General features: G+C 40.5%; 1 protein-coding gene across 14 annotated transcripts; it reads left to right on the top strand.

The window, feature by feature from the left end:
- Nucleotides 1–615: 615 nt before the first annotated feature.
- On the top strand, nucleotides 616–23324 carry c2cd5 (C2 calcium dependent domain containing 5). Of its 14 annotated transcripts, none has more exons than XM_074677041.1 (31): nucleotides 616–934; nucleotides 1407–1515; nucleotides 1620–1706; nucleotides 1886–2057; nucleotides 2151–2246; nucleotides 2407–2562; nucleotides 2650–2884; nucleotides 5667–5827; nucleotides 7533–7621; nucleotides 7960–7995; nucleotides 9500–9608; nucleotides 11390–11443; nucleotides 13093–13207; nucleotides 13375–13473; nucleotides 13587–13698; nucleotides 13790–13869; nucleotides 15184–15370; nucleotides 15457–15621; nucleotides 16034–16078; nucleotides 16574–16714; nucleotides 16794–16857; nucleotides 17903–17964; nucleotides 18132–18230; nucleotides 18389–18478; nucleotides 18591–18669; nucleotides 18997–19089; nucleotides 19543–19575; nucleotides 19900–19971; nucleotides 21145–21338; nucleotides 21430–21576; nucleotides 21743–23324. In XM_074677041.1, exons 2-31 carry the CDS (start codon nucleotides 1426–1428, stop codon nucleotides 21866–21868), a joined length of 3288 nt encoding a protein of 1095 aa, XP_074533142.1. In that variant the 5' UTR covers nucleotides 616–934; nucleotides 1407–1425; the 3' UTR covers nucleotides 21869–23324. The 14 variants fall into 14 exon arrangements, with proteins under 14 accessions (XP_074533142.1, XP_074533140.1, XP_074533145.1 ...); XM_074677039.1 differs by having other exon boundaries at nucleotides 19870–19971; XM_074677044.1 differs by lacking the exon at nucleotides 5667–5827 and adding an exon at nucleotides 4891–5006 and having other exon boundaries at nucleotides 19870–19971.
- The last annotated feature ends 1008 nt before the right edge of the window (nucleotides 23325–24332 follow it).

The following is a 24332-nucleotide window of genomic DNA, read 5'->3' as shown; positions in this document are numbered from 1 at the left end:
TGATTAAATCATGGCAAACCTGCAGTGATCGTTTTTTTTTTTGTTTTTTTTGTTTTTACACATTATATTCATATTGGAGCTAAGCCAACATTCTTTTAGAAAGTAAAAACACGAAGAAACACGGCACTTGAAAACTTACATTGTGTTGGCTATACATAACCTTTTTTTCGAATAAGCCTTCAGTGTGGCATTAAAAGGTAGAAATGAATAGATTAGAATAGAAAGATATTTAAATCAAACAGAAGCTTGGCAACACCATCAAGAAAAGGTATGAATGGGCATAATAGCACCTGAAAGCATCGTAAATTACAAAGCGCGACTTTGGACAGGAGTCTTAATTTGCGCATGTTCAGTCCAACCTTAACGCTGCCTTCATGGAGACTCGGAATACTGTGTTCAACAATTAATCTTCACGAAAACAGAAGCGAGACTAACCTAAATTTGCTTCCAGTTTTTATTTGATAGGTCTCTGTTTTTTTATGTCAACGAATATTAACAAACATTTAGGAAATGTGTTTTATTATTTCTTGGTACTCATTAGATTGCTTTATAACACTATCCAACGGATAAGCATTCGTTTAGCATGGCAGACCAAAATTACAAATTTACGAGGTGTAAAAGAAGGCAGCATACACTAACCCTGAAAACTCATTCATCACGGGCAGTAGACTAACCAAGCTAACGTTGGCTGTCGTCCTCTTACGCTAAGCATTGAGATGAGTAATACTCGTTTAACAAGTCGGTCGTCAAATTATCAGCTTTGCCGAGTCATGCTCGTCGTACTTCCAGCTAATGTAGCTTGAACGTCACTATACTGCTGAGTGCACGGGGAACTAACGTCTCGTGTTATGGGAGAGATACGGGGGTCAGATGAGCGGTGGGCTGCCAACAGAAATGTTCAAGCCTTCTCTGGCAGTTTGATTTTGTAGCAGTGGTAAGCATGACAGTTTTCAATGGAAGTTACAATACGATGTTGTCGTTACAAAGGTGTTGGTGTGATTGTGAAAACATGGCCGATCAGGTAGAGCTAAGGAGATTCCGCCTGCAATGCAGTCACCCTAACTGGCTTTTCACGCTAGCCTTATGTGCTAACATAATCTAGCTAACTGTCACTTGCTGTCTTACGTGAGAGCTCTAGTTCAATAGCTAATTATGTAACGGGTTGATAGCTATTTTAGGATAAGCTAGAAGCGTTGAATCCATGATTCTCTTTAGGGAAGTAGTTTATTAGGTACTGGTGGCATATAAGCTGAGAAAAGGGCTCTCCATATTGTCAACAACATATGCCTGTGTAATGAAGAGGCCCACTTGTCAGCCAATAGTGACAGCAGCGTTGGTTACAGCAGGTGTCATTTGAAAGCCTGTGGTGATTTTGTTATTACTAATGATGATAAAATCGTTCGCAGAACTTTCTCCAATTGAACCATGCCTGGAAAACTAAAGGCCAAAATTGTAGCAGGGCGCCACTTGCCTGTGATGGACAGAGCCAGTGACCTCACTGATGCTTTTGTAGAGGTGAGTGGAGCACAGAGTGCAAGTTTTTTCTCCTTAAAATGAAATGATTAATTTGTTTCATAAAACATTTCTACACAATTCTTCTGTCTGTGTCTTATTCTTAGGTTAAGTTTGGAAACACAACTTTTAAAACAGATGTCTGCCCAAAGTCTCTCAATCCACAGTGGAACTCAGAATGGTTCAAGTTTGAGGTAACATGTCATTAAGTGTCCCTCAGACATGGCAAAGACAGTTTTTTGTAATATATATATATTTTGTCAAATGTTTATAAATGGCTATGATTTCTTTAATTACAGAATATCTTAAAGTCTTGCTCTTCTCCAGTCTCTTAACTGTTGTCTGATTTCCCTCTTCTTAACATACTATGTAGGTTGATGATGAGGACTTGCAGGATGAGCCATTGCAGGTCACAGTATTGGACCATGACACTTATAGTGCTAATGATGCCATAGGGAAAGTTTACATTGACATTGATCCGCTGCTGTGCAGTGAGGCTGCCTCTGTCATCTCTGGCTGGTTTCCAATCTACGATACCATCCATGGTACAAGAATACAAGAACATACTTGTGATTGTTGCAAAGTTCTTTTCCCTTGATGTGCTACTCCTTTTTTATTTTGATACTTCTGTTTTCTAGGCATCAGAGGGGAGATCAATGTCCTTGTCAAAGTGGAGCTATTTAATGACTTAAACCGCTTTAGACAATCCTCCTGCGGGGTCAAGTTTTTCTGCAGTATGTCTTTCTTTATTTTGTTTCACAGATACTTTTGGCTCACTCACATAATGAAACAGCTTGGCTGAAAATAAGATGTATCGGTGCCTAATGTTTTCATCAACTCTTATAAATTTCATATACATTTTAATAACATAACCATCCTTTTGTTCTGTGTTAGCCACCAGCATTCCAAAATGCTATCGAGCAGCAATGGTGCATGGGTTTGTGGAAGAACTTGTTGTAAATGAAGATCCAGAGTACCAGTGGATTGACCGTATTAGAACTCCTCGAGCCTCCAATGAGGCCCGTCAGAGGCTCATCTCCCTTATGTCTGGTGAGAAAAGTCATGTTGATTCTGTTTTGATGTTGGTATAAAGCAAGAGCCTCTGTTGTTAATGTGTCTTTGGTATGCCTCATTTAGGTGAGCTGCAGAGGAAAATTGGGCTTAAAGTACTGGAAATGGGTGGGAACGCAGTGGTAGGCTACCTGCAGTGTTTTGACCTGGAAGGAGAATCCGGGCTGGTGGTCCGTGCCATAGGAACAGCCTGCACACTGGACAAACTCAGTTCAAGTGCTCCAAACACCAACATACATACACACCCTAACACAGCCCCTGCTTCCAATGCCTGCAATTCCCCCTCCAAAGACGGAAAGGAGTGAGTATAAAATGACAACGCCAGCATGGACCCTGCCTTTGTTATGTGCAAGTTTCACTGCCTATGTAGTTTGTAAGAATGGGGAAAGACGATCTGTGTGTGCATGAGAGGGAGAGTGCGTGAGCCTTCTGTATGTTGTGCTTGTGTAAGTCTTGCTTGCAGTTACCCCTGTGTGTGTCTCAGTATCTCTGATTCCCCTTTTGTAGTTTGTGTGTCTGTTGTCACGTGTATGATAGCATTATGAAAATAACCGTACACAACATATCCTGAGACACACACATGTACAGTACACACACATCCACCCTCATACTACCACCTCTTTATCTGCTCTTTCAAACTGCTCCTGCATGGCTTGCTGCTCTGTTAATGCATGTTCTAGTGCAGCTTCTTTTAGCATTCTGCTAACATTTTTAACCGCTGTGGCCTTTAACAGCGTGATACATGCCTTTGTTTTGTTGTTCTTACCCTGGCTTTTGAGTGATAAGCTTGTGACCTTAGCCAGCATAACTACAGCTGAGAGCATGTGTGCCTCTTATCTGCAGTTATACAGTAAATTTGATTGTTGGCGTGTGTAAGACTGTGTGTATCAGGGATGTAAACACAGTCTTGGAAAAAACTTTGACTCCCTCCCTGCAAATATAATCATGAGATTCAGTGATTGTGTTAGTGATATTATACATCCAGTGTTTAAAATTTCTACACTTTGGTTTAATTTTCTAAACATTTTTATGGCTTTATCATCTTAGTATTCTAATTTGATGAATTTATGTCACCCCTTGATGTGACGTTGATGCAACATAAATTACCTCATTATGATGATTATGTTTAACTTAGAGCTTCTATGAGGAGTCATTATCTGGTAATTTAAAAATAAATAAATGAATATATTACTATATATTTATGAGGTATAATGTATGCTACCAAAGAAGGAGGTTTTTTTTTTTTTTGTCAGAACAGTGTTTGTACTTGTTCAGGAAAAGTTCAGCAAAGAGATAAGAGGGATCATATTTTTCACAAGGAGACAACAAACCAGTACAATCAGTAAGCTCCATACCCAAGCTTAAACTATTCAATTTCCTTAAAACTATCATTTTAAATTCTTTACTACCAACTGTAAAAGTACCTCATGAAACACTAGACTATAGAACCATTAATTATAAATTGTCTCCTTATATTTTTATTTTAATGAAAAGTTGACTGTATGACCGATGCTTTCTCTGCCTTTTTGCCTTATTTTAGTACTTTTAGTCATTTTTACATTATTTCACTGTGTATGTGAAATTCAAATTTTTTTCAAATGAAAAACATGAACAAAAAAAGACAAAAAAATGCCCACAACAATTCGCCACACCTGTAACTGGAGCAGAAACACCCTTTGACAAATTAAAACACAACAAAAACAAATAACAGATTCTTTCTGAAAATCATGAAATAATGATAATTTCTGTCAACAGTGAATCTGTTTAAATTATTTGTCTTCCTTTGTCCTCTATTTTAAGTATCATGTCATCAATCAATCAAGTTTAAATCCCTGCAGTGCCTTGTATAATTATTTACCCCTTCGACTTTTCCATGTCAAAACAGCTGATTAAAACACATTTTATTTGGATCCTATCCAATTAATGACATTGCAAAAGTTGAAAAGAAAAAAAGTGAATACTTATTGAAGGCTCTGTACTGCATATGCTTTGTTCCTGAATCTTCACTTTCCACAGTGTTTGCATCCCTGCTGTGTGAGACTGAGACCTTTAGCTAGGTGCTGTGCATGAGCTTCCAGCTGCTTTCACATGGCTTTGTATGGAAAAATAAGGGCAAAAACAGGGAGTAAAAACAAATTTCTTTTTCCTTTTTGTCTCCTTTTTCACTCTGTTGCAATGTTGTGGTCTTGGTTCTTGTGTTCGTCTCTTTCTCCTTCCCTGGCTACATTCGGATTGGGACGTTTCTTGCGGCTTGTGTCCAAATCGGTCCTCTTGTCTTCCTCTCTCTCTGCGTGCTGATTGGCCCAGGTCTCCCCTTGCCCATGGATGCCGCTCCACCCACAACAGCCCCGTGCATTCAGCGTGCAACTCCCAGAGACTGTCTCAGAACTTCTCTGTCTCTGTTCCCACTCTCATCTTTACTGGTACGCAGAGGAAGGGAAGAATTTTAGTCACAGGGGAAAGAGATTACGTAGAAGTAGATAAGTTAAGATGGAGACCTAGGCATCAAAACAAAAGCGGGAGGCAGATCCTAATATCTTTTGTCAAAGGAAGACTCTCCACCTGTCAAGTCTTTCTCAGATGATTAGAGGGTGGATAGACAAGCTCCTTGCTGCATCGTTCTGCATTTTTTTGCTTCTCAAAGTACAAAAAAAAGTGCTTACAGCGTGGCTTTTGCCGAGAGGAAGGGCCTGTGAACCTTCTAAAGTCACTCAAGTGTTTCCCCACTCTTCTGGGACACATGCTTCAGCTTGTCATCCTCTGTTGAGTCTGATCCCTGTGTTCTGCCATGTTGCTCACTTTAGTTATGTGTGTTTGTGTTGTGTTTTCTTGTGTTGATGTGATTGTTTTTTTTGCTATCCATGCTTGCTTTTATTTTGTTCTCCAGCCATCCGTAGCACCTCAAACACACCTCACCCAAAACAAACATGAAAAGAAGGAACAAGGACAAACATTTCCCACTCTAATGGCAACACTGACTCACTCTCATATATGCACACACACAAACGCACACGCTCAGAGGGTGAGGTGGTGACTGACGTGTGTTTGTGTGTGTGTGTGTGTGTGCCATGTTCTCCTGGCAGGCCGGTATTTGGGGAGGACCTGCTGTCGTCCTCCGGGCCGCCAACCCCTTTCAGAGCCCTCCCCACCTCCTCCTCCTCTCCTCCCCCTTTCTCTCCCTCCAAGCCATGCAGCCGCCAGTCCTCATCATCAGACACAGACCTCAGTTTGACGCCCAAGACGGGTAAGAGCACGTGACCTGTCCCGCTGTCCCACCCCCATCTTTCCCCTCTCCTTCACTTCATTGTGGTGCTACTCAAGTGGTGGTTTTATGGAATTATTTATTACTATTTATCCTTTCTATGGTTTATTGTCACATTCTTTTACTTTAACCTTTTTGTAAATATATTTTAGCTGATTCCCATCCTCCATCTTGTCTTCAGTGACCTGGTGGGTCTTCTTTTTCCACCTTATAAAAAAAGATGCTTGCATCTGTATATTAATTATTGACTAATGATGAGAAGACAGACCAGATCACAGTATTAGTTTTGTCCCCTCGTTGTCTTAAATCGAAGCACTGTGTCTCATGAGGGGCTGTGGCAGATCAAAGATCACCTCTCCATTAGCAGCACTTTTGGTTAATCATTGAGGTAAAGGTAAGTGAAGTTACAGACTAAGAACAACTTAAGGACACATTTTAATGCAGATTCAGCATCGTTTTCTTTAAAGAGCTCAAGGGGTGCTCCTTGACCCCTCGAGAGGACACCAGCAAAACCCCGAGTCAGCTTCATTCCTCTTATTTACTCTGTTCTGCTTTTTCTCTTTTTTTTATTTCCCCTCATTTATGTGTCATTTCTCTTTCTTTTTTATATCCATAGTTGGGAGATGTGTGAAAATTTTCTCCCAACTCCATTAGGTTCTGAAATTGAAATAAGTTGTTATCCTGCCCAATGAATCAGGCACATTTAGTTGTTGGTATATTGGACCTGCCAGCACTTTCACCAGGCAGACTTGATGTAGGCCAAATAGATACACAACTTGTCACTCCAGCTGATCAAATGAGTTCAGGATAAAAGCATGTATGTAATGTCATGCTAAATTCAACGTAACTAAGCATAATGGCGGTCCGTCATCATTATCACACTTTTTCCTCTTTCCTCATGCCCTCTGTCTTCCTGTCACCTTTTTAACCCCAGTCTCATTTTTCTGCTTCTCACCTCTCTTTCTATTCTCACTTCATCTGATTTTCTTTTTGCACCCTCCTTCTGCTTTTCTTTGCTGGATAGCGGTCCCTCTGCCAGTGAGACGCAGGCCTGGGATCTATCTCTGCCCTAGCTCCCCCACCCTCTCCACAGGCACAGATACTTTGCCCCTTCCCGGTTCTGGCTCAGTGGGCTGTGGTAAAGGTGCCGCCACTAGAGCCACCACCCCGCCCCCTCCCTCCACCATCCACTCAGACTCAGCCTTGCTGAGAAAGAGCGTGTCCTTCACAGAGGACCTACTGCTGGCAGCCTCTGGTATAGTAGGACTGCTGTGTGTCATCAAGTAACAAAACCTTGAAACAAAGTGGTGTTGGTGCCACTTTTGAGATATGGAGTGAACAGCACCACTTTCTACACCTGGATCGACCCGACCGGTGTTCTTTGGTGCTATAACTTAACATGCATGGAGTGAATACACAGAGTTTGTTATAAAAAAGAAACATTACTCAGGATTCTGTTACCTTAGCATGTGGTTTTAACATGCCAGGATTACCTAATCATTACCTGAGGTTTAGTTTTTAAACATGAATGGAAACAATAAGAGTAGACTAGGCTCTAGCAGTTGCTAGTACTTGGTTCATCATGATAATTACAATGTACTGTAACAAAAGCTGTTTTGTCTATCTACTCCATTGATCTGTTTGCGAAAAATGGCAATACTGAAGCCAGACTCTCCTCTTTGTTCAGGAATGGGCAGCGGAGGCAGCGGTGGAAAGGATGCAGGGCCTCTAAAGACCCTGCTCAGACAACAGACGCAGACAGCCCTTGAGCAAAGGGTAGGATGGCACCCAACTGTCACACAAACATCATAAAATTTTACCACCAGCATCAGTAAGATTATACCACGGAATAAATTAAAGTCTAAAATTTTTCAAACCACAAGTTAAAGTATCAGACTTTACATAATTAACAGCATTTTCTTTGCCCTGCAGTTTACGTCAGTAGTCTGTACATAGAGTTGGACAATAACTCACTGTCACTACTTTTCACACAGCTAGTTCTTTTTTGTGATAGTTCACTAATTAACCCTAGGGAGGAGTTTATTGGGGAATTGGCTTATGTAAGAGCAAGTAATGTTCCCTTTCTTTGTCCTCTGACTACTTGTGCCACTCAGGGAGCGTCCTCCTCTGCATTATTGTTAAACACCGGGGTACGTCCCACCAGTGTCTCTCTATTTCTCCATATTTCCCCTAACACTGACCAGCTGATGGCCACCACCAAATCTGAATCAACTCCCAACCCCTCCCCTCCCCTCTTCTGTTTGTAGATCTCAGAGTGGTTGGCTGGGTTGAGCAACATGGCACTAGGTCCTTGGGACCCTTTTCTGTGTTTGTTTTACACCCACCACTCTCTTGATTGACTCACAGACACATAAGGTGGAGGGCTGGAGGCTGGGAGTTGTGTTTCCTTCAGGTGTGAAGGGGCATGCGACTGTGTGTTTGCCTTTTGGACGCTCGTGTCAATCACCTCCCTCCTTTCTGACTGCTTGTCATAAGTCTGCTTTGGCAACGTGTTGATAACGGGGAATGAGCACGCTCACCTCATTTCATCATTCTTGCCTCTTTGCTTCCGTTGTGAGGAGCTGTCACTCAAATTAGTGACTAACTTCCTTCCTTGGCGTGCTGGACAAGAAGGAAACCAGTAGTTTTTTCTCATCACATAAGCCTGCATGGTTAGAAATCCCAACCCCCTCAGGTTTTCTGCATAAAGGTGGTCATCACACAACCCAAATGAAAACAAAGATGCTTGCGGGCAGTTCAGGTTTTTCCAGTTTCCTCATGTCAGGGAGTGCATGGATTTGCATCACATTGTTTCACTGGGGACGAAGGGCAAGCTGTCCTTAAAATCCACTGAAGAGCATGTAAAACTGAGTCCTGATCTATAGTGAGATGTGTGTTAACCTGTGTGTTCTTTACACTTATCTGTGGCTCTCAAAGTGATGCATTTATATAGACTTGAAAGGATTGAGTCAATCACCAACAAACCTGAGCTTTATTTCAAAAGCATTTTCTCAATCACTTCCAGATCTATTTAAAATGCTGTAGTTTGTACCGATGAATATGCTGTAAATCTTGAATTGTCGGTGGAGGGTAAGGGCACCATCAAAATCAATCTTTGCTGCATGTTGGCTTTTCTTAACACAGTTAGAACACACTTAAAGGTACAGTGCACAAAAGTTGAGGCTAAGTAAACAAGTAAATTAAATCAAATTGTTTTTTTTACAGATGTCCAGACTGACAACTTAATTCCAGTATAACTATCTTCTTTTCTGGCGTTGTGTTGAAGATTTGTCTGAAAATGATCACTTTGGAACGCTCTGTCTCCTGAGCCTGAATGAAACATTTGACATTTTTTAAACATCGATAAAAGTAGCCTTGCAGCTCAAACATAGAGAAAATAATAACCATATGGGCACAGTTGTGCTTTTATGGATTTGTAATCCCGGTGTACAGATTTACAAATTGGCCAACCCATGAAATTTTTTATGTGGTGAGCACAGTTTGCAAATCTGTGCACACAGGTTACAGATGCATTGGGTTTGTAATCCATGGTCACAAATTACAAATCTGTTTTTTTTCCTTGACCTGGCACCTCAGGGCCTCCGTACAAACATTCTGACTCTCTAAGTGACTGAGCTGTTTTTTTTCCCGCAGGAGTTCCCCTTCTTTACCTTGACGTCTTTTCCACCTGGTTTTCTCGTTCATGTTGGCGGAGTGGTCAGTGCTCGCTCTGTCAAACTGCTGGATCGGATACACAACCCTGGTGAGTTCAGTGTGCACAAACCCTCCCCTTCCTAATGAAGTGTCCTGTTAAATGATGTGAGCGACTTCCTCCACTGATGGACAGTGTTGTGTCAGTGCTCGGTCTCGTTGCAAGTGGCTGTTAGCTAATGCTGCCCATTATTCTCTTGTGTTGATTGAACATTTCTGATGTGTGCAGTCCTAGTCCTGATCTGTGTGATTTTTGTTTCATAGAAAATATGTTCAAATACTTCAGTAAGAGTCCTTGAGTAGGTGAAAGCTGTTCCTGGCCACACTGTAGCCTGCAGCTTTGTAACACTTTGATGAAGTTAAGTTAGGGCAGTGCTAAAAAGCTTCATGAATAGGGGCAACTTTCACCTCTGGTTTGATTGAAAGGCTTTGTGTTTTGTGAGGTCTGTACAGTTCATGTGATACCTGTATGTGTGTGTGTGGGTACGTGTGCGCGCGTGTATGTCTGTGTGTGTTTTTTCATATGCTCTGGTCACTGTGTTGTTGTGTGCTGTGTGCTGTGGTGCTGTCCCCTCGAGGTGAGGCTGTAATAGTGGTGCATGGCTCCAGTCTGTTGCCTGCTGCTTTTGTTGTGTGTTGTTGTTCGCTGGAGGTGGCGCTGTGGTGCATTACTGTGGTGTTGTCTAAACGCGCTCTCCCTGAGTTTGCAAATAGGCTTTAATTCCTGCATCACAATCCTTATGACTACACTTTTATGCATCTGTGCTAGTGACAGCCACAGCAAGAAGCAGCTTTTTTTTTTCTAAATGCTGTGTGTGAACGTTTGCTCAGCCTTAAGGACTGACTAAGTAGAAGTTGTCCATCCAAGCATTAGTGAGAACATTATTCTATATTGGATCTAAATTGTGACTTTTGTCTGGTTTGCAAGCTTACAGCTTTAATGCAGACATGCACAACAGGCCTGTATCTGCATGTAAGAGATATTAGGCTATGTGAGTCTAGTTTGTAGCCTCAGTAATGTTTCTCCCTCACCTACTTTGATCCACTCCAAGTCCGATGTCAGGGTATTTAGGGATGGGGGTTCACTGATGGATGTTGGTTGGGTTAGGATAGGCTGGTTTCTTTTCAGAGAGAAAACTAGCAACCCATAAAGGACTTTATGGGTACTTTTCAAACTCCAAATGACTATTCAGCAGTTTTCCTGTCTATCTAGAGGGGACAGCATAGTTTTTTTCAGTCTATTAAATTGAAGGTTGACATCTGGATCATTCTGTAAAGAGCCCTGTCCATTGTTGCCTGAAGAACCATTAAAGGTGCCATGTGGAGTTTTTCTCAGTAAGTTTAAATTTGTTGATATTTTTCATTTTAAGCAGGTGGTGGATGCAGGATGGAACGAAAAGTAAAAACCTGACAAAGCAAAGTGAAAAATTTTAAGATTCATACAAATGAGAGCAACTGATTATAACCCTAACAGTTTGTCTGCACAAAGCTCCACAGCGCATCTTCTGAACGTTACTGATAAAACAACAATTAGGCTGCTTCTGCATGCTTGTCTTTTTACTACAACTCCTCAATTCTCCTTCAGTCTTTTTAAGATTTTAGCAAAGTCTGTAGCTTTAATTCATCTCTACTCTCCTCTTTACCTCATCTGTCCTCTTTTTGTAGATTGTCTGGAAGGCCTGATTATAGTTTGTCTTTTCATAGTACCTGTGAAGTGCAGCCTGTCTTTGCGTAGTAAATGTGGAGTGCTGCTGTTGTGCTGTGCTTGTTTGTTAGACTGTCTCTGCTTTTCTTTTTCTCTCTTTTCTGTACTAACGGTGTGTTCTGGCCCAGCCTTGGGTAACACGCGCTCATACAAACTGCTAGACTGGAATAGTGTCACTGCAGGTATTTCCCCCTTTTTCTGCTCTCACCCAAAGGAGAGGTGGCAGCTCAGTGAAACTCCCAACCCTGGCATTAAGTAGACATAGACGAGCTAACGTAAATATCCGAAAAAAAAACAGCAGAAAAAGATAGAATATCCCTAAAAATGTATGAATTCAGTGAGCTGCCACCCTATCCTCTCTAATTCTTGTGAGTGTGTGCTGAGCTGAGCATGCGCTGCGTCTCCACCCCAACCCATCCAGCCTGGCCTGGCTCCCTTTGCTGCCCCCTCCCCTCCCAGCTCATTCTGCCGCACAGAAGAGAAGCAGCTCTTCCCTAATGTTGTCCCTGCGCTGTTTTAATGCTTCCTGAATCAGTACCAAGGTCAAACCTGTCTAGACCAGAGGAGGTTTAGGAGGTTTACTCTGTGACAAAGAGCCACTTATCGGGCATGTGCATCCCTGACTCACTGGGCCGTATTCATACTGAGAGAGAAGAAAGGAAGGAGGGATGGATGGATGGATGAAAAGTAGGTTGATTGGATGGGCTGAGTCGAGGGAAATTTAACACATCGATTGAGATGTATGATGGGGATGGAAGGAAAGGTGTGAGTTTGGGGAAAGGAGGACGAATGGTTGCATTCATTGTTCTCCGGGTTCAAAGTGGACGAGATTTGATGGACTCTAGTGAATGAATATGGCCCTTCTCTGCCCATGAGCACATGGTCATGAGCGTGCACGTTGGTGAGCCTGTGCCTGTGTGACATGCCGCTTCTGGTTTAAAGGAACCCACTTTGTGGGCCCTGATGCCTGAACATCAATCGTTTTTCTTCATCCACTCAAATATTCTTCTTTTGAGTTCTCCTCATTCATTCCTTCCCTTTTTTCACCTTTCACATTTAAGTTGTTTCTTTCTTTTAGAAGCTCTGTTAGCATGTAGCCCTATCAGGGAGCCATGGGGAGCAGCTCAATACTCTAATATACATACTCGGTTCAAAATGTTCAACCTTCAGTAACTATGAAATCAGTAAGCTCAGCAGTGGTAACAATCGGGTCCTTCAGAAAAAATATTGATGAAACAGAGATATTTGAGCTGTCCTCATGAGATAAATGAAACACACACCCATGGTCCAGCCTTGGTATGATGAAGGCTCAATGCTTTTATATTTAAAACTTCTAAACCATCTTTAGACAGTTCGTTAGCTGGCCAGATTTTATTCCTCTAGTCAAACCACAGAGGTAAAAAAACACAGCAGGTACCCACATTCTCTAAGTGTCACCTATGTCCTTTCTGTTGGTTTGACTAACTCAAAGGAAATCAAAAGTAGAGTGAAACCCTTTTTTTGACCATTGACAATGCCTTCATCATCATCCTCTAACTTCCATGGACATCATTCACCACATCACTTTGTTCACAGATTGTTGTTTTTTTGCTTGCTTTGATTCATTATTCAACTCTTCCAGACACATAAACTGTACTTGTTTTGCTGTCTTTTATTAATCTGATAAATAAAATCAGTAAGAATAGATACCAGCTCAGATACAGACTTGTCACATGTCCTGCTAATATGTTAGCAGATTTTGGTAATTCACTGTTTGTATTGCTTTGATAGATTGTTTAGCTAATCATTGTTGTGTGAAAGCTGTCTGATTTTAGAATTTTGTGTTTTGCAGATGAGCCGGAGACTCGCGATGCCTGGTGGGAGGAAATTCGCCAAGAGATTAAATCTCATGCCAAAGCTCTTGGGTGCCATGCTGTTGTGGGGTACAGTGAGAGCACAAGCATCTGGTGTGTACAACAACAAAAAAAAAAAGATGTCATCATTTTTTACTCTTGCTTTGCCTATTGTTGGATCAGCCGACATAAAACAGGCTTCCTTTTTAACACATGGTTCAGCATCCTCTCATATCATTTTGTTTGTTTTCTTTTGATCCATCCATCTCCCCTGAACACAGCGAGGAGGTGTGTATCCTGTCAGCTTCAGGTACAGCAGCCATCCTCAACCCTCGGTACATGCGTGAAGGCTGCCTGGACATCGGGATTGCAGACCACAGGTTGTCATGATTCACCGACTGAGCAAACTGATGGAAATTTCTCGGATGTGTACGGTGTATATCTGTGCTGGTTTGGATTAGGCTGATACTGGATGGTGTGTGTTGTTTGCCAGGTTTGATGAGCCGTCTCCCCCAAGCTGTGGCTTCTGTCACATCCCATATGATGAGCTCAACATGCCCTTTCCTGCTCAGCTCACCTACTGTTATCACTGCAGACGACAAAAGGTCTGAAATATATGTTTTCATGTGTCTGTTTGTCTAATTCAGAGGCTTGCGAAACAAAGCCGGTATTAATTGTGTTCTGTTTGCTCTAAAGGTTCCTGATGTTCTGTTCACAACAATCGACTTACCATCAGAGGCATCTGTTACAGGGAAGGGCTGTCTTATCCAGGCCAGGTAAATCACCTCAGCTGTTGTTGAGAATGGTTCTAAAGTATTGCTTGCCATTTTTCATCTTGGGTACATGCATGCAATTACTCTAACCACAAGGGGGTGCAACACAGTTTTGAGTGCGGTATGAGAACTGGAAATGAGAAATTTACTGTATTTTCTGCAACATATTCCAGTAAATATTTTACAATAAATGCCTTGCTCAGAATTTTTTGTCACCTTTCATACCATTTTGCTTTCAGCCAAAGAGTTTCACAGTGCAGGGTAGCACAGGAGGCTTCAACTTTATGTTATGTTACACCACCTCACTCAAATTCATTAAGAAGTACTTGAAAATTAAAAAAAAAAAATGTAAAAATGTTTTTTACACAGTTTCAAAATTACTGATTTTTCTTTGGCACTTATATTTTTTCTATTTAAATATTCAAAGTCGAAATTTGCTCTGTACTTTTTCTTGTTTGCTGCAGTAACTCTGTTAATTTCCTTATTGTTGGACAAGTAAGGGATTATCTTATTTTATCGTATCTTAAGGGCATCTTTACTTAAGCAGAGAGAATCGCAGCAGTCAAGGATCCTGCAATTATGTTGCTTCTGGATTCACCTAAAGTTCTATGATGAAGCTTAAAAAATAAGTGTTGTTATTTGTCTGAATTTATGCATTAGCTCTAGACACTCCTCTAATTCAGTTTTCTTAAATTACACACACACATGGTGTCAGTCTGACTGCTGCTAGAGCCTCTTTTAAATAATCGTAGATTACCGATTTCTATTGCTCTACACTTTTTGTTTGGCGTGTTTGTTTCTCCATATTAGTGTAGGTACCATAAAGTGAAGCCATGAGACTTGATGTTTCGAATCAGTTTGATCAATAAATCAATTATATCGCCACCACCGCAATCCATTCAAATTGTTCTAATTAAACAGATGCAGCAAGAAATTAAAGTTTCCATATTGCTAAAATGAAAGGTTTTATGCTTTAAAAGTTTAAAGGTTTTATACTTCGGGAATCTTTTGGAGTGTTGATTTGACTTTGGGTTGTAGACTTAGGTAGTTTGAGGTTTAAATAAAAAAATATGAAAAATTATGAATAAATGTAATAAAAATGATAAAATAATAACATATGTTGTGGGGAGGTCTAAGAAATGACATTTGTGCACCAATTTTGCAAGGCTTGTGTCTTGGCATTAAAAGGGTAAATTAGCATTGGAAAAATTTCGGACAACAAAAATGTGGTTTATAAAATTCTGTTATGAAAAAACTTTGAGTATCAAAAATGTGACTTAACATGAATTGAGTCAATACCTGTATTTTGTCTTATAGATTGTGTCGACTTAAGAAGAAGGCCCAGGGGGAAGTGAATGCAACGGCCATCTCCAACCTGCTTCCTTTCATGGAATACGAACTGCACACGCAACTGATGAACAAACTGAAGCTGCGAAGCATGAACGCTCTCTTTGGCTTACAGATACAGATCAGTGTCGGAGAAAACATGCTCCTGGGTCTGGCTGTAGGTTGACAGAGATAAAAGTGCTTAATTAGCAGTACAAGTCTTTCTTGCAACCTTGTCATTGAAATGTCTGTGTGCATGTTTAGTCTGCTACAGGTGTGTACCTGACCGCCCTGCCGGCACCAGGAGGCATCCAGATCGCAGGGAAGACTCCTGGTGACCTGAGCAACGAGCACCACATTTCTACCATCCAAAGACGGATCAATGACACCATAGCCAAGAACAAAGAGCTCTATCAAATAAACCCGCCGGTGAGAGGCACAGCACACGCTGCATGAACAGTAACACAACCATAACTACACATCAGGCTGTTGCAGTGTTTCATTTTCATTTCAACAGAGGACAGTGTGTCATGAATTTGACCATGTGAAAAAGTTTGATAGTCATTTCATTATCTGTATTTCACACTGTAGTTGTGCACATTTAGAAGCTGCATTCACACAGAAAAGATTTTTAGAATTTCAGTTTCACATGCGGGAAAATATTTTTGCCACCCACACACAATTCTTTTACGCAAACACATTTGACACAGCAATATTGGGTTTACGTGTGTCTATTCGAGTGTTAAAATCATGTGCACTGTCATATTTAATCCAGTTAATATAGTCTGTATTTGTGGATCTTGATAAACTTACCCCTTTTGTCTCTCTCTGGTCATTAAAGAAGTTATTTGCCCTGGACCCTGAGGTGTTCTGCGGCATAAACATGGTACTGAACACGGCAACTTTTAGCTGTGAGACACAGCAAAGCATGACAAATACTTCACTATTAATCGCAATACTACACAACTTTTACTACAACTGTGTAACAGCTCTTAACTGGGAAGAAGGGATGATGTGTAACCCACTCCAGAGTCACAACCTGAGGGCAACTCACTGTAGACTGGATCTGTGTTGTTGTAAACGTACTGTGATCATCTACCCAGCCCATTCACACCCTCACCAGTGTATGTTTGTGCGTATGTGCGTGTTTGCACCATTCTTTAATTTTCCAGATTCATATTCTAATTAACACCAGCCATGTGTGTGAAATGGTGCAGCTGATTGGTTACTTGAGTGAGTGTGCATGTGGTGTGTGTTTTTTATTAACACAGTCTTTCTACAAGAGGACAGACTTGAGATGCAGATGTGGGCTGCTGCTACGGTGTTCTGGTGTTCACTTTGACATCTCATCTGATCAGGGCTTGTGTCTTCACCTCTGCAGGAGCCAACAGAGGAACTGGTTGGTTCTCCGATTCCTGAGCCGAGGCAAAGATCCAGACTTTTCCGTTCCCACTCTGAAAGCTCAGATGAACTATCAGAACTGGACCTCTCCCACGGCAAGAAGGATGCTTTTGTTCTTGAGGTATATTATTAACAAAGCTTCAAAAAGTCATATGAAGTTTTTCAGGGACAAGAGTAAGCATTAGCTTTTATTTCTGCAGATTGATGACACTGACGCTGTTGAGGACATCCACTCTCTCCTCATTGATGCCTCCCCTCCTACAGGTATCCTCTACAGCTACACTACTAGTGTCATGTCTTGTTTCTCATAATAAATATATTATTAGACCCACTATGAGCCACGTTCAGAAAAAAAGTCTTATTGCAAGATGTTCAATGACTAAGGACAGGCATGATCTGCTTTTAATAAATGAAAAGTTCTTCCTCTGGTGTAAGAAAAGTTTACTTGTTTAGTTCCTTGTATTAACACTTGTGGTGGGACCTGATTCTTAAAACTGATATAATTAATTACAGTTTCTGTAATCTATCCAAATCAATCATATTTCAAATTTTTTATGCGTAAACAATCTTTCACTAAGGGTTTAACAGCACACAGAAAGGCTGTTGTTTACAACTTTACAGAAAAGATTCACATAAGTTTTTTTTTTCCCACAACTTCACAAAATATTTTTTCATGACATAACTGGCATCACTATCTTTATAGTAAGTACTCGATATATGATTTATATCGTATTTATTGTATTACAGCACAGTTAATGAAATTAATGTGGTATACTGATGAAAAATGATGCTCATCCTCAAAAGCTATTTCACAAACAGGGTAAACTGTGTGAATAAATCAAACACACCCTTCCCAACACTGTGTGTGTTTATGAAGCAGCTGACAGCTCTCGGTGGATCAGTCTGAAAACTAACAGTGAAGTCATATACCCTGTTCAGCCCCTCAGAACTAAACCGCACTGTCACTTTGTGCACTGACAAATATTCAGGGATCAACTGGAGTTCAATAGTAAACTGTGTCAAGATGCGTCCATTTTTTTAACAGTATGTTTTTGTAATTGATTAATCCTAATTAACACATTAAGATTATGAACACATTATTCCTATTTCAAGAAACCTAAGAAAAAAAAATACTTCAAAGGCAGATTTTTTTTGTCTTATCAAGCAAATCAGGCATTTTCTTTGTCTTTTGATTTCTTGAAATGAGACATTTTGATGAATTTTTTAGGTTGCAAAGATTTCAGTTTTTACTGTACGTGCTCATTCAGAAGTGTCCTGATTAGAGTTTTATCTCTGTTTTTATTTCCAGGTTTCTACAGCTGCAACACTGAGGTCATGCCTGGGATTAACAACTGGACTTCAGGAGTTCAGGTTGTTCTTCATGACATAGTTACTTCTTTTATTGAAGATCTTCTGTTGTACTCGCCAAACTTTAGAATTGAATTAGTATTTCAGGGAGCTATAAAGCATGTGCATTGTGCTGCTGTGGATAATTATATATATTGTATGTGTAATGTGTTCCTTTAACCGTCTTCCAGATGTTTACATCAGTGAGGGTCTTTAGGTTGAGTCATGCAAATCTAACAAACCAAGGCCTGAACAAGATCTTCACTGACCTTTGTGAGAATCTGCTGAAGGTAAGACGGACTGAAATATTAGTTAAAATCCCAACACATGTAGTGCCTGGCTTTTCTTTTCTCATCTCCAATTTTCAGTGTTTACAGCATATGATTGCTCATGCTGTGTGTGCTTCATAAATACCTGCTAAAAGTCCCATCGTTGTGTTTTGTTTTAGAGTTTCTACTTCAAGTTGCGCTCGATGATCCCCTGCTGCCTTTGTCATCTTAATTTTACTGTAGCAGTGCCAGAGGAAGAGCTTATACAGGTGAGAAGAAGGCTTTACTTGAGTTTTTTTTATTGTATCAAAAGAAAGGTCACTTGTAAAATCTGAAATTTTTCCTTCAACCTGCTTCCAAAAATATTTGTCCTCCTCCCAGGTCACTGTGACAGCAGTTGCCATGACATATGACAAAGACCAGTCTCAGGAGAAGCAAGCAGAGAAGCCCATCACCAAAGGTCTTTGAGAAGTGTTTATGGTTCCGATAACATTTTGGATTTTTTTTTTACTTTTAACTTTAAAAACTCTTATTAATACCTTATGTTCATACATTTTACAGATGGTGTGCTCATCTTCTAGCTTTGTGACTTCAGTTTCAATCTTACTAATATGTAGGGAATCACTTTTTAATCAAGTTTTGGTACCTGAATTTAAACGTTTTCCTTGCACACTTGTAATATCTATAACTATCCTTCCCAGTAACACACATCAGTTTAATCTCTTCAGTTGTGTTTCTGCGTTTTGAATCCGGCTTAAGTCCTTCTTTGTCTCTGTGCAATCTTCAGGATCAGGGGAGACTGAAGAGCAGCTGCAGTTTCCCTTGGAGCTGAGCGCGGACTCTTCCAACGCCAACACTCAGCCACCATCCAAAATCTCGGGTAACCTCAGAACTTACAATTTTGTTTCTCCCTGACCTCCTCCTCCTCCTCCTCCGCCCCCTCTCACTAACAGGCATTGCCCCCCTCTCCTCGACTAACGCTTTAGGTACAGTCTCTTTATTCACTCCAGCTGCAAAACTCTGCAACAATCAGCTGGTTGTGGTTCATGCAGAAGGTAAATAAACAACAGTGGTGTATCATAGCCCCCACAGGACTGTGTAATGTTGTCTAGATGAGATACCATGCTTCTAATGCAGATTAGCTCACTTTCCTCAGCAGGAACAGTAACAAGAACACCCTAGCAACTTCCAAAAATAGAAAAGTACTTTTTGATGTATGAAACCTTGTAAACTGGGGAAAGCAACACAGACTGTGCTATCAAGTTTTTTCACTCCCTTCCAAGAACAAAGATGGACTTTGTTGTGTTTTTTTTTGTGTGTATGTGTGTGACAGGTGTCCCAGAGAGTTCAAATGTTTCATCTCGAGGTAAGCCTGCGTCTTCTCAACCATATCCCCTGCCCCATCTTCCTGCTACCAAAACTACTACACTTGCCCTGTTTTGACTTTCATCCTTTAGTCTCGGACAGTTATCATGCACTGCTCCCAAACCTCATCCACTTTTGTTCTTTTCTGTTATATTGTGTCCTGTTTTTTTTATTTTGTTCCTTTGTTTTTTTTTCTCTTGTTGTCGTTGTTGCGTTGTGTATGTTTTGGGTGTGGGCCATGTGTTTGTGTGTGTGCGTGCGTGTACGTACGTGTGTGTGTGTGTATTCTCTCCAGCTGCCTCCGTTGATTACGGTTCCTTTGCAGACAGATGCAGCACCTGGCTAGAGCTGCTTAGGCTGAAAGCTCACACCATAAGACGAGGATCAGTTAAGACAAGTAGGAGGACACAGTCTCTAGCACACTCTGGTGACCACAAATACATAACACAGTTTTACAAGCAGTCCAACACAAGCACACACCCACACACATACACACATGCTCGCATACGCTCAAACACCCCTCCATGCATGCCGCTGGGGGGCGGAGCATCGTAAATCAAGCTCCAGCTATTTTGCTAGAGTGTGAAAGTTGAAGCCCCGCCCCTCAGAAGGATCAGCAAATCAGCAGCTTGGCTTTGAAATGCCTGTAGCTGTGGAAACCATGACAGCAATGAATAAGAAAAGGTTATTTTGCTTTCAGCGTGCTTGTTCTTCCCTTGATCTATAAGCACTTTGATCACAACAAGAAGCCTTTTGATTTTTACTTGCATCTGCATCAGTGACTTTATTTTTGTGGGACAATAAATGAGCTACAGATCAAGTATACATGGTGAAACCTGAATTTGGTAGAGATCCCAGTGGAGTGGGGGTTGGCAAAGCTTTCTGCAGGATGTTATATGATTTCCAGTTCTGTGCACTGTGAGTGAACTGCAGTTTAATGTGTGGCTCCGAAGGTTCCAGGTTTGATGGAGGTAAAAGCCACATCAGGTAAAAATTTTGCAGTCAGACAATGGAGCACCTTTCACACTCTGGCTCGTGTATGTGCCCAGCTCAGCTCATAGCTGTCTCTGTCTGTCGTTCTTTTTCAAACCTCTTTCAAAATTTCAAACAGATGAGTAGTCTTTCATAAACTGTACTGCAATTACTGTGTCCACACATGTAAACGTACACAGCTGTGCCCAGGTCTGTCTGTCTGTCTGTCTGCAGACACTGTGTAACTGTCTTGTCTGTTTGCTCCCGCTGCATGATCTGCATGGCAACACAAGCTTTCCTACTGATTGTCTCAGCTCCACGCATTCACAACATTGCATGTCAGGTCACATGTGTACAACAAACAACTGATTTACTCACAAACAAGTGTATACTTGTGTTGCTTCTATTGTGCAAACTCCAGCAAGTGTTGTATTGTTGCATGCACATTTCACATTCACATTTGGTTCTGCTTACTTGCATACATGAGTTTTCAACACTCTTTGAGTTTTTTGAGGTATCTCCATTCTCCATTTTTCTCTCCCTCCTCTTGTCTCTTTCACTTCTCTTTCTGTTGGATCTGCTCTTTATGAAAATGCAGTCTCATCTTTGGATCGCTCCAGTCCACTGCCTGATGGACGTTCCCGTTCTCTGCGATCCACGCGCTCATTCGGGGGCACTTCAGTTACCGTAGTGAAGATGACGCCACTCTCCTTTCTTCCTGGGACACGCATCATTAAATACCTTGGGATCATCAACATGTTTTTTATTAGAGAGACTACGTCATTGCGAGAGGTATGACTACAAGGAGAAGTCAAAAGAAAAAGACATAGGATCAGTGTTTCTGCAGAGTGTAGACATGCCTGTGTTTGTTTGTTCACTGCAGGAAGGTGGTGTTAGCGGCTTCCTTCACTCATTCATTGCAGAAGTGTTTGCAATGGTTCGAGCTCACGTAGCAGCCCTGGGTGGCAATGCTGTGGTGTCTTACAGCATGAAAGAGTGTGTGTTTATGGAAAATCCAAACAAGAACCAGGTACTCATGCACATCAACAACACACGTTTGAAATGTCAACAAGTTTCTAACATTCTTTAAATAGTATATGTTTATTTATATTTTAATATTCATGAAAGCACAAACAGCTGGTCATAGCCTCCTGCCAGTGTTCTTGTGATTTAATCCTTCTGTCTTGCTCCTGCAGGCTCAGTGTCTCATCAATGTGAGCGGTGATGCTGTCATATGTGTCAGGGAATCAGAACAGGAGCCAACTCCCTCAACAACAAGTTCTGGACAGAGCTGCTCTAGTGCAACAGAAGGCACTACATGACAGTGAAATACACAGAACTTTGCTTTGTCTGCAGGATGCACTATCTGAGCAACCGCACTTCCTGGGTCCAGCCGTCCACGTATGAGTCATTCATGTCTGCCTTAATACTGTGTAAAAGATCCACAAGTTTGGACACAGGTAATAAAGGACAAGTGCTCATACGCTTTCAAAAACATACAGTCTGAGTAGATAAAAGAGAAAAGGATGTTTCGCTTATTTTTGTTTGTGTTTTAAGTGTTTGATGACACTGATTGGGAATGAAGTTATCTGGGAGTAATGAAAACTTTTAAGGTAAACCAACAGCCAAAACATCCCAACAATGTATTAACATCCGTCCATGTTGGCCATCCCTTTGCGTGTCAAGACAAGTGACGCATGAGGCAGCTATGAAAAATATGTCCGTCCACTGTTCAAAGTGAGATTAAATAAACAGACTTGCCAAAAGGGACACACATCAAATATAGTATGTGCAGTCAAACTTTAGCCAGTGTTAGACTCTGTATCCTGTAACCTGTTCAGTCACATATAAGACCGCATCAAGCAAGGCATGTATTCATGCTTCAAAAAGCTGACGTGCTTCCTCTGAAATGTTAATTTTTAAGCCTAAATTTTAAACTTGAGGCTACAGTCAGAAAAATTCATGTGATATCATTTTTCACGATTAATCAATAATAGATTTTTTTATTTTATTTAGATTTTATTTTATTTTATTCCATTGATTGTTTTACATTCTAGTTACTGGGTTATCAATAACGTTACTTCAGATCAAATTTCTCTTTAAAGTATTCAATGATTTTCCCCATTAGTGTTTGTGTGACTTGAGTAAAAGCAGGACAGAAAAACAGTGTGAATAGATTTTTATATGGCAAGAGTTGTTATAATCAGACATCACTGTTTAACGCAGGGATTATCTACAGTTTTGATCTCAATCTCCTTTTTTTAATAAAAACTGCATAAAGTGAGTGTGTAAAGGGTGAAGGGCATAATAATAGAGAAATATATACAAAAGATACATGTATTGATACATGGGATACATTCTTTCAAGTGTGCTCTGCTGGATTCAACCCCTAATGTGTGTATTTGGGAAAACCCTTTTATATCTCAGCTGAAAAAAATGTTTTGTTTAAAGTAATAGTCATGCTACTGACAAGTCAATCATTTCTTTTCATTTTTGAAAATAAACTGTAAATCTTCTCTTAAATCAGATTTTAGTATTTTTGTATAAAATGTACAAAACGTACAGCTTCTTTGCCTGCGCTATGATTTTGTGTTGTTTTGACAGGCTGTGTCACAGAACTAGTGGTACTCTTGTTGTGGTCAGTTTATGATATGTCTAAAACTTGAATGTACATATTTAGATGCTCTTGCTTCCTGACTAGCAGCATGCAGACCTACTTTATAATGCCATAAATCTGTTTGCTTGCTTGCCTGGTAACTCTTGCGCAATAAACTCAGATGAACCAAGTTGCCTACATTTATTTATACCTGCTTTGATGAAACTAAACTGAATCTTAACCACATAAAAGTAAAAATTGATGGCACTTTAGGCCAGACCTTTAATTATATCATGGCACTCTTAACTTGAACAAGTGCCTTTCAAAACACCTGAGGTCACCTTACAAGGCAGAGTTTAAAATGAAGAACAATAAAAATTTAACCAAACAAACCTAACAGATTTACAGTGGGTTAAATCTACATGCACAGAGGTTTAGTGAATGGATTTAAGTTTAAAAGTGAAAAAGAGTTCATGTTATGGATATCCAATGGGATTCATATTTTAGTGTAAATATCTGCTACTAAAGATGTTTTTGTTGTATTCAACTACTTTAGAGGTAAATTTTGATCCCAGTGCGACAGAAATGGGTCTGACTTTTTTCTTTTCTCCAATTATTTATCAAACTTTGTGATTGAGTTAACAGTTACTCAATGACATATCATATGGTTCTTTTTGAAGTTAACTTCTTATGTTAAATCAAGCTTTTAGGGAAGACCATTTCCACCAGTTAAAAAAAATCAAATCAAAAACAAAAATAACAACAATGGTGTTTCATATTTATGAGAATCTAAGTTATAATTAAGGAATTCGAAGTCTGTATAATGAGACACTTGCTCACTATAATTAAATAGTAACTCATAGTTATGACTTGGTTCCCTCAATTTTGATCTAGTATTACATTTTGTGACTCAAAATATGTTTATTATTATCAGGGGGAATTCACGCTGATGTCAATCAACTTCTTGTTTATAACCAAGGATATTTATTATAGGCCACAGCTACATTTGCTGTGGGGAAAAGAGAGCAAGGGAAACCACTGGGACCCACTTTGGTCTGGATGCCCATGTCCTGTGGTTTGGTGTGGAGGAACCTTCTACACTTCCTTTTTTCAGTGCCTTGGAGGAAGAGCTGTGCCAGATGTCCTGCTGATTCACTGTGGCTGCCCTCCCTAGCCATTCTACACAGTGG

The sequence above is a fragment of the Halichoeres trimaculatus genome, unplaced genomic scaffold (genome assembly GCF_033239565.1).
Source record: "Halichoeres trimaculatus isolate MK-OKI-2021-1 unplaced genomic scaffold, fHalTri1.1 fHalTri1_scaffold_10, whole genome shotgun sequence".
NCBI lineage: Eukaryota > Metazoa > Chordata > Actinopteri > Labriformes > Labridae > Halichoeres > Halichoeres trimaculatus.
This window is presented reverse-complemented; position numbering and strand designations above follow the sequence as displayed.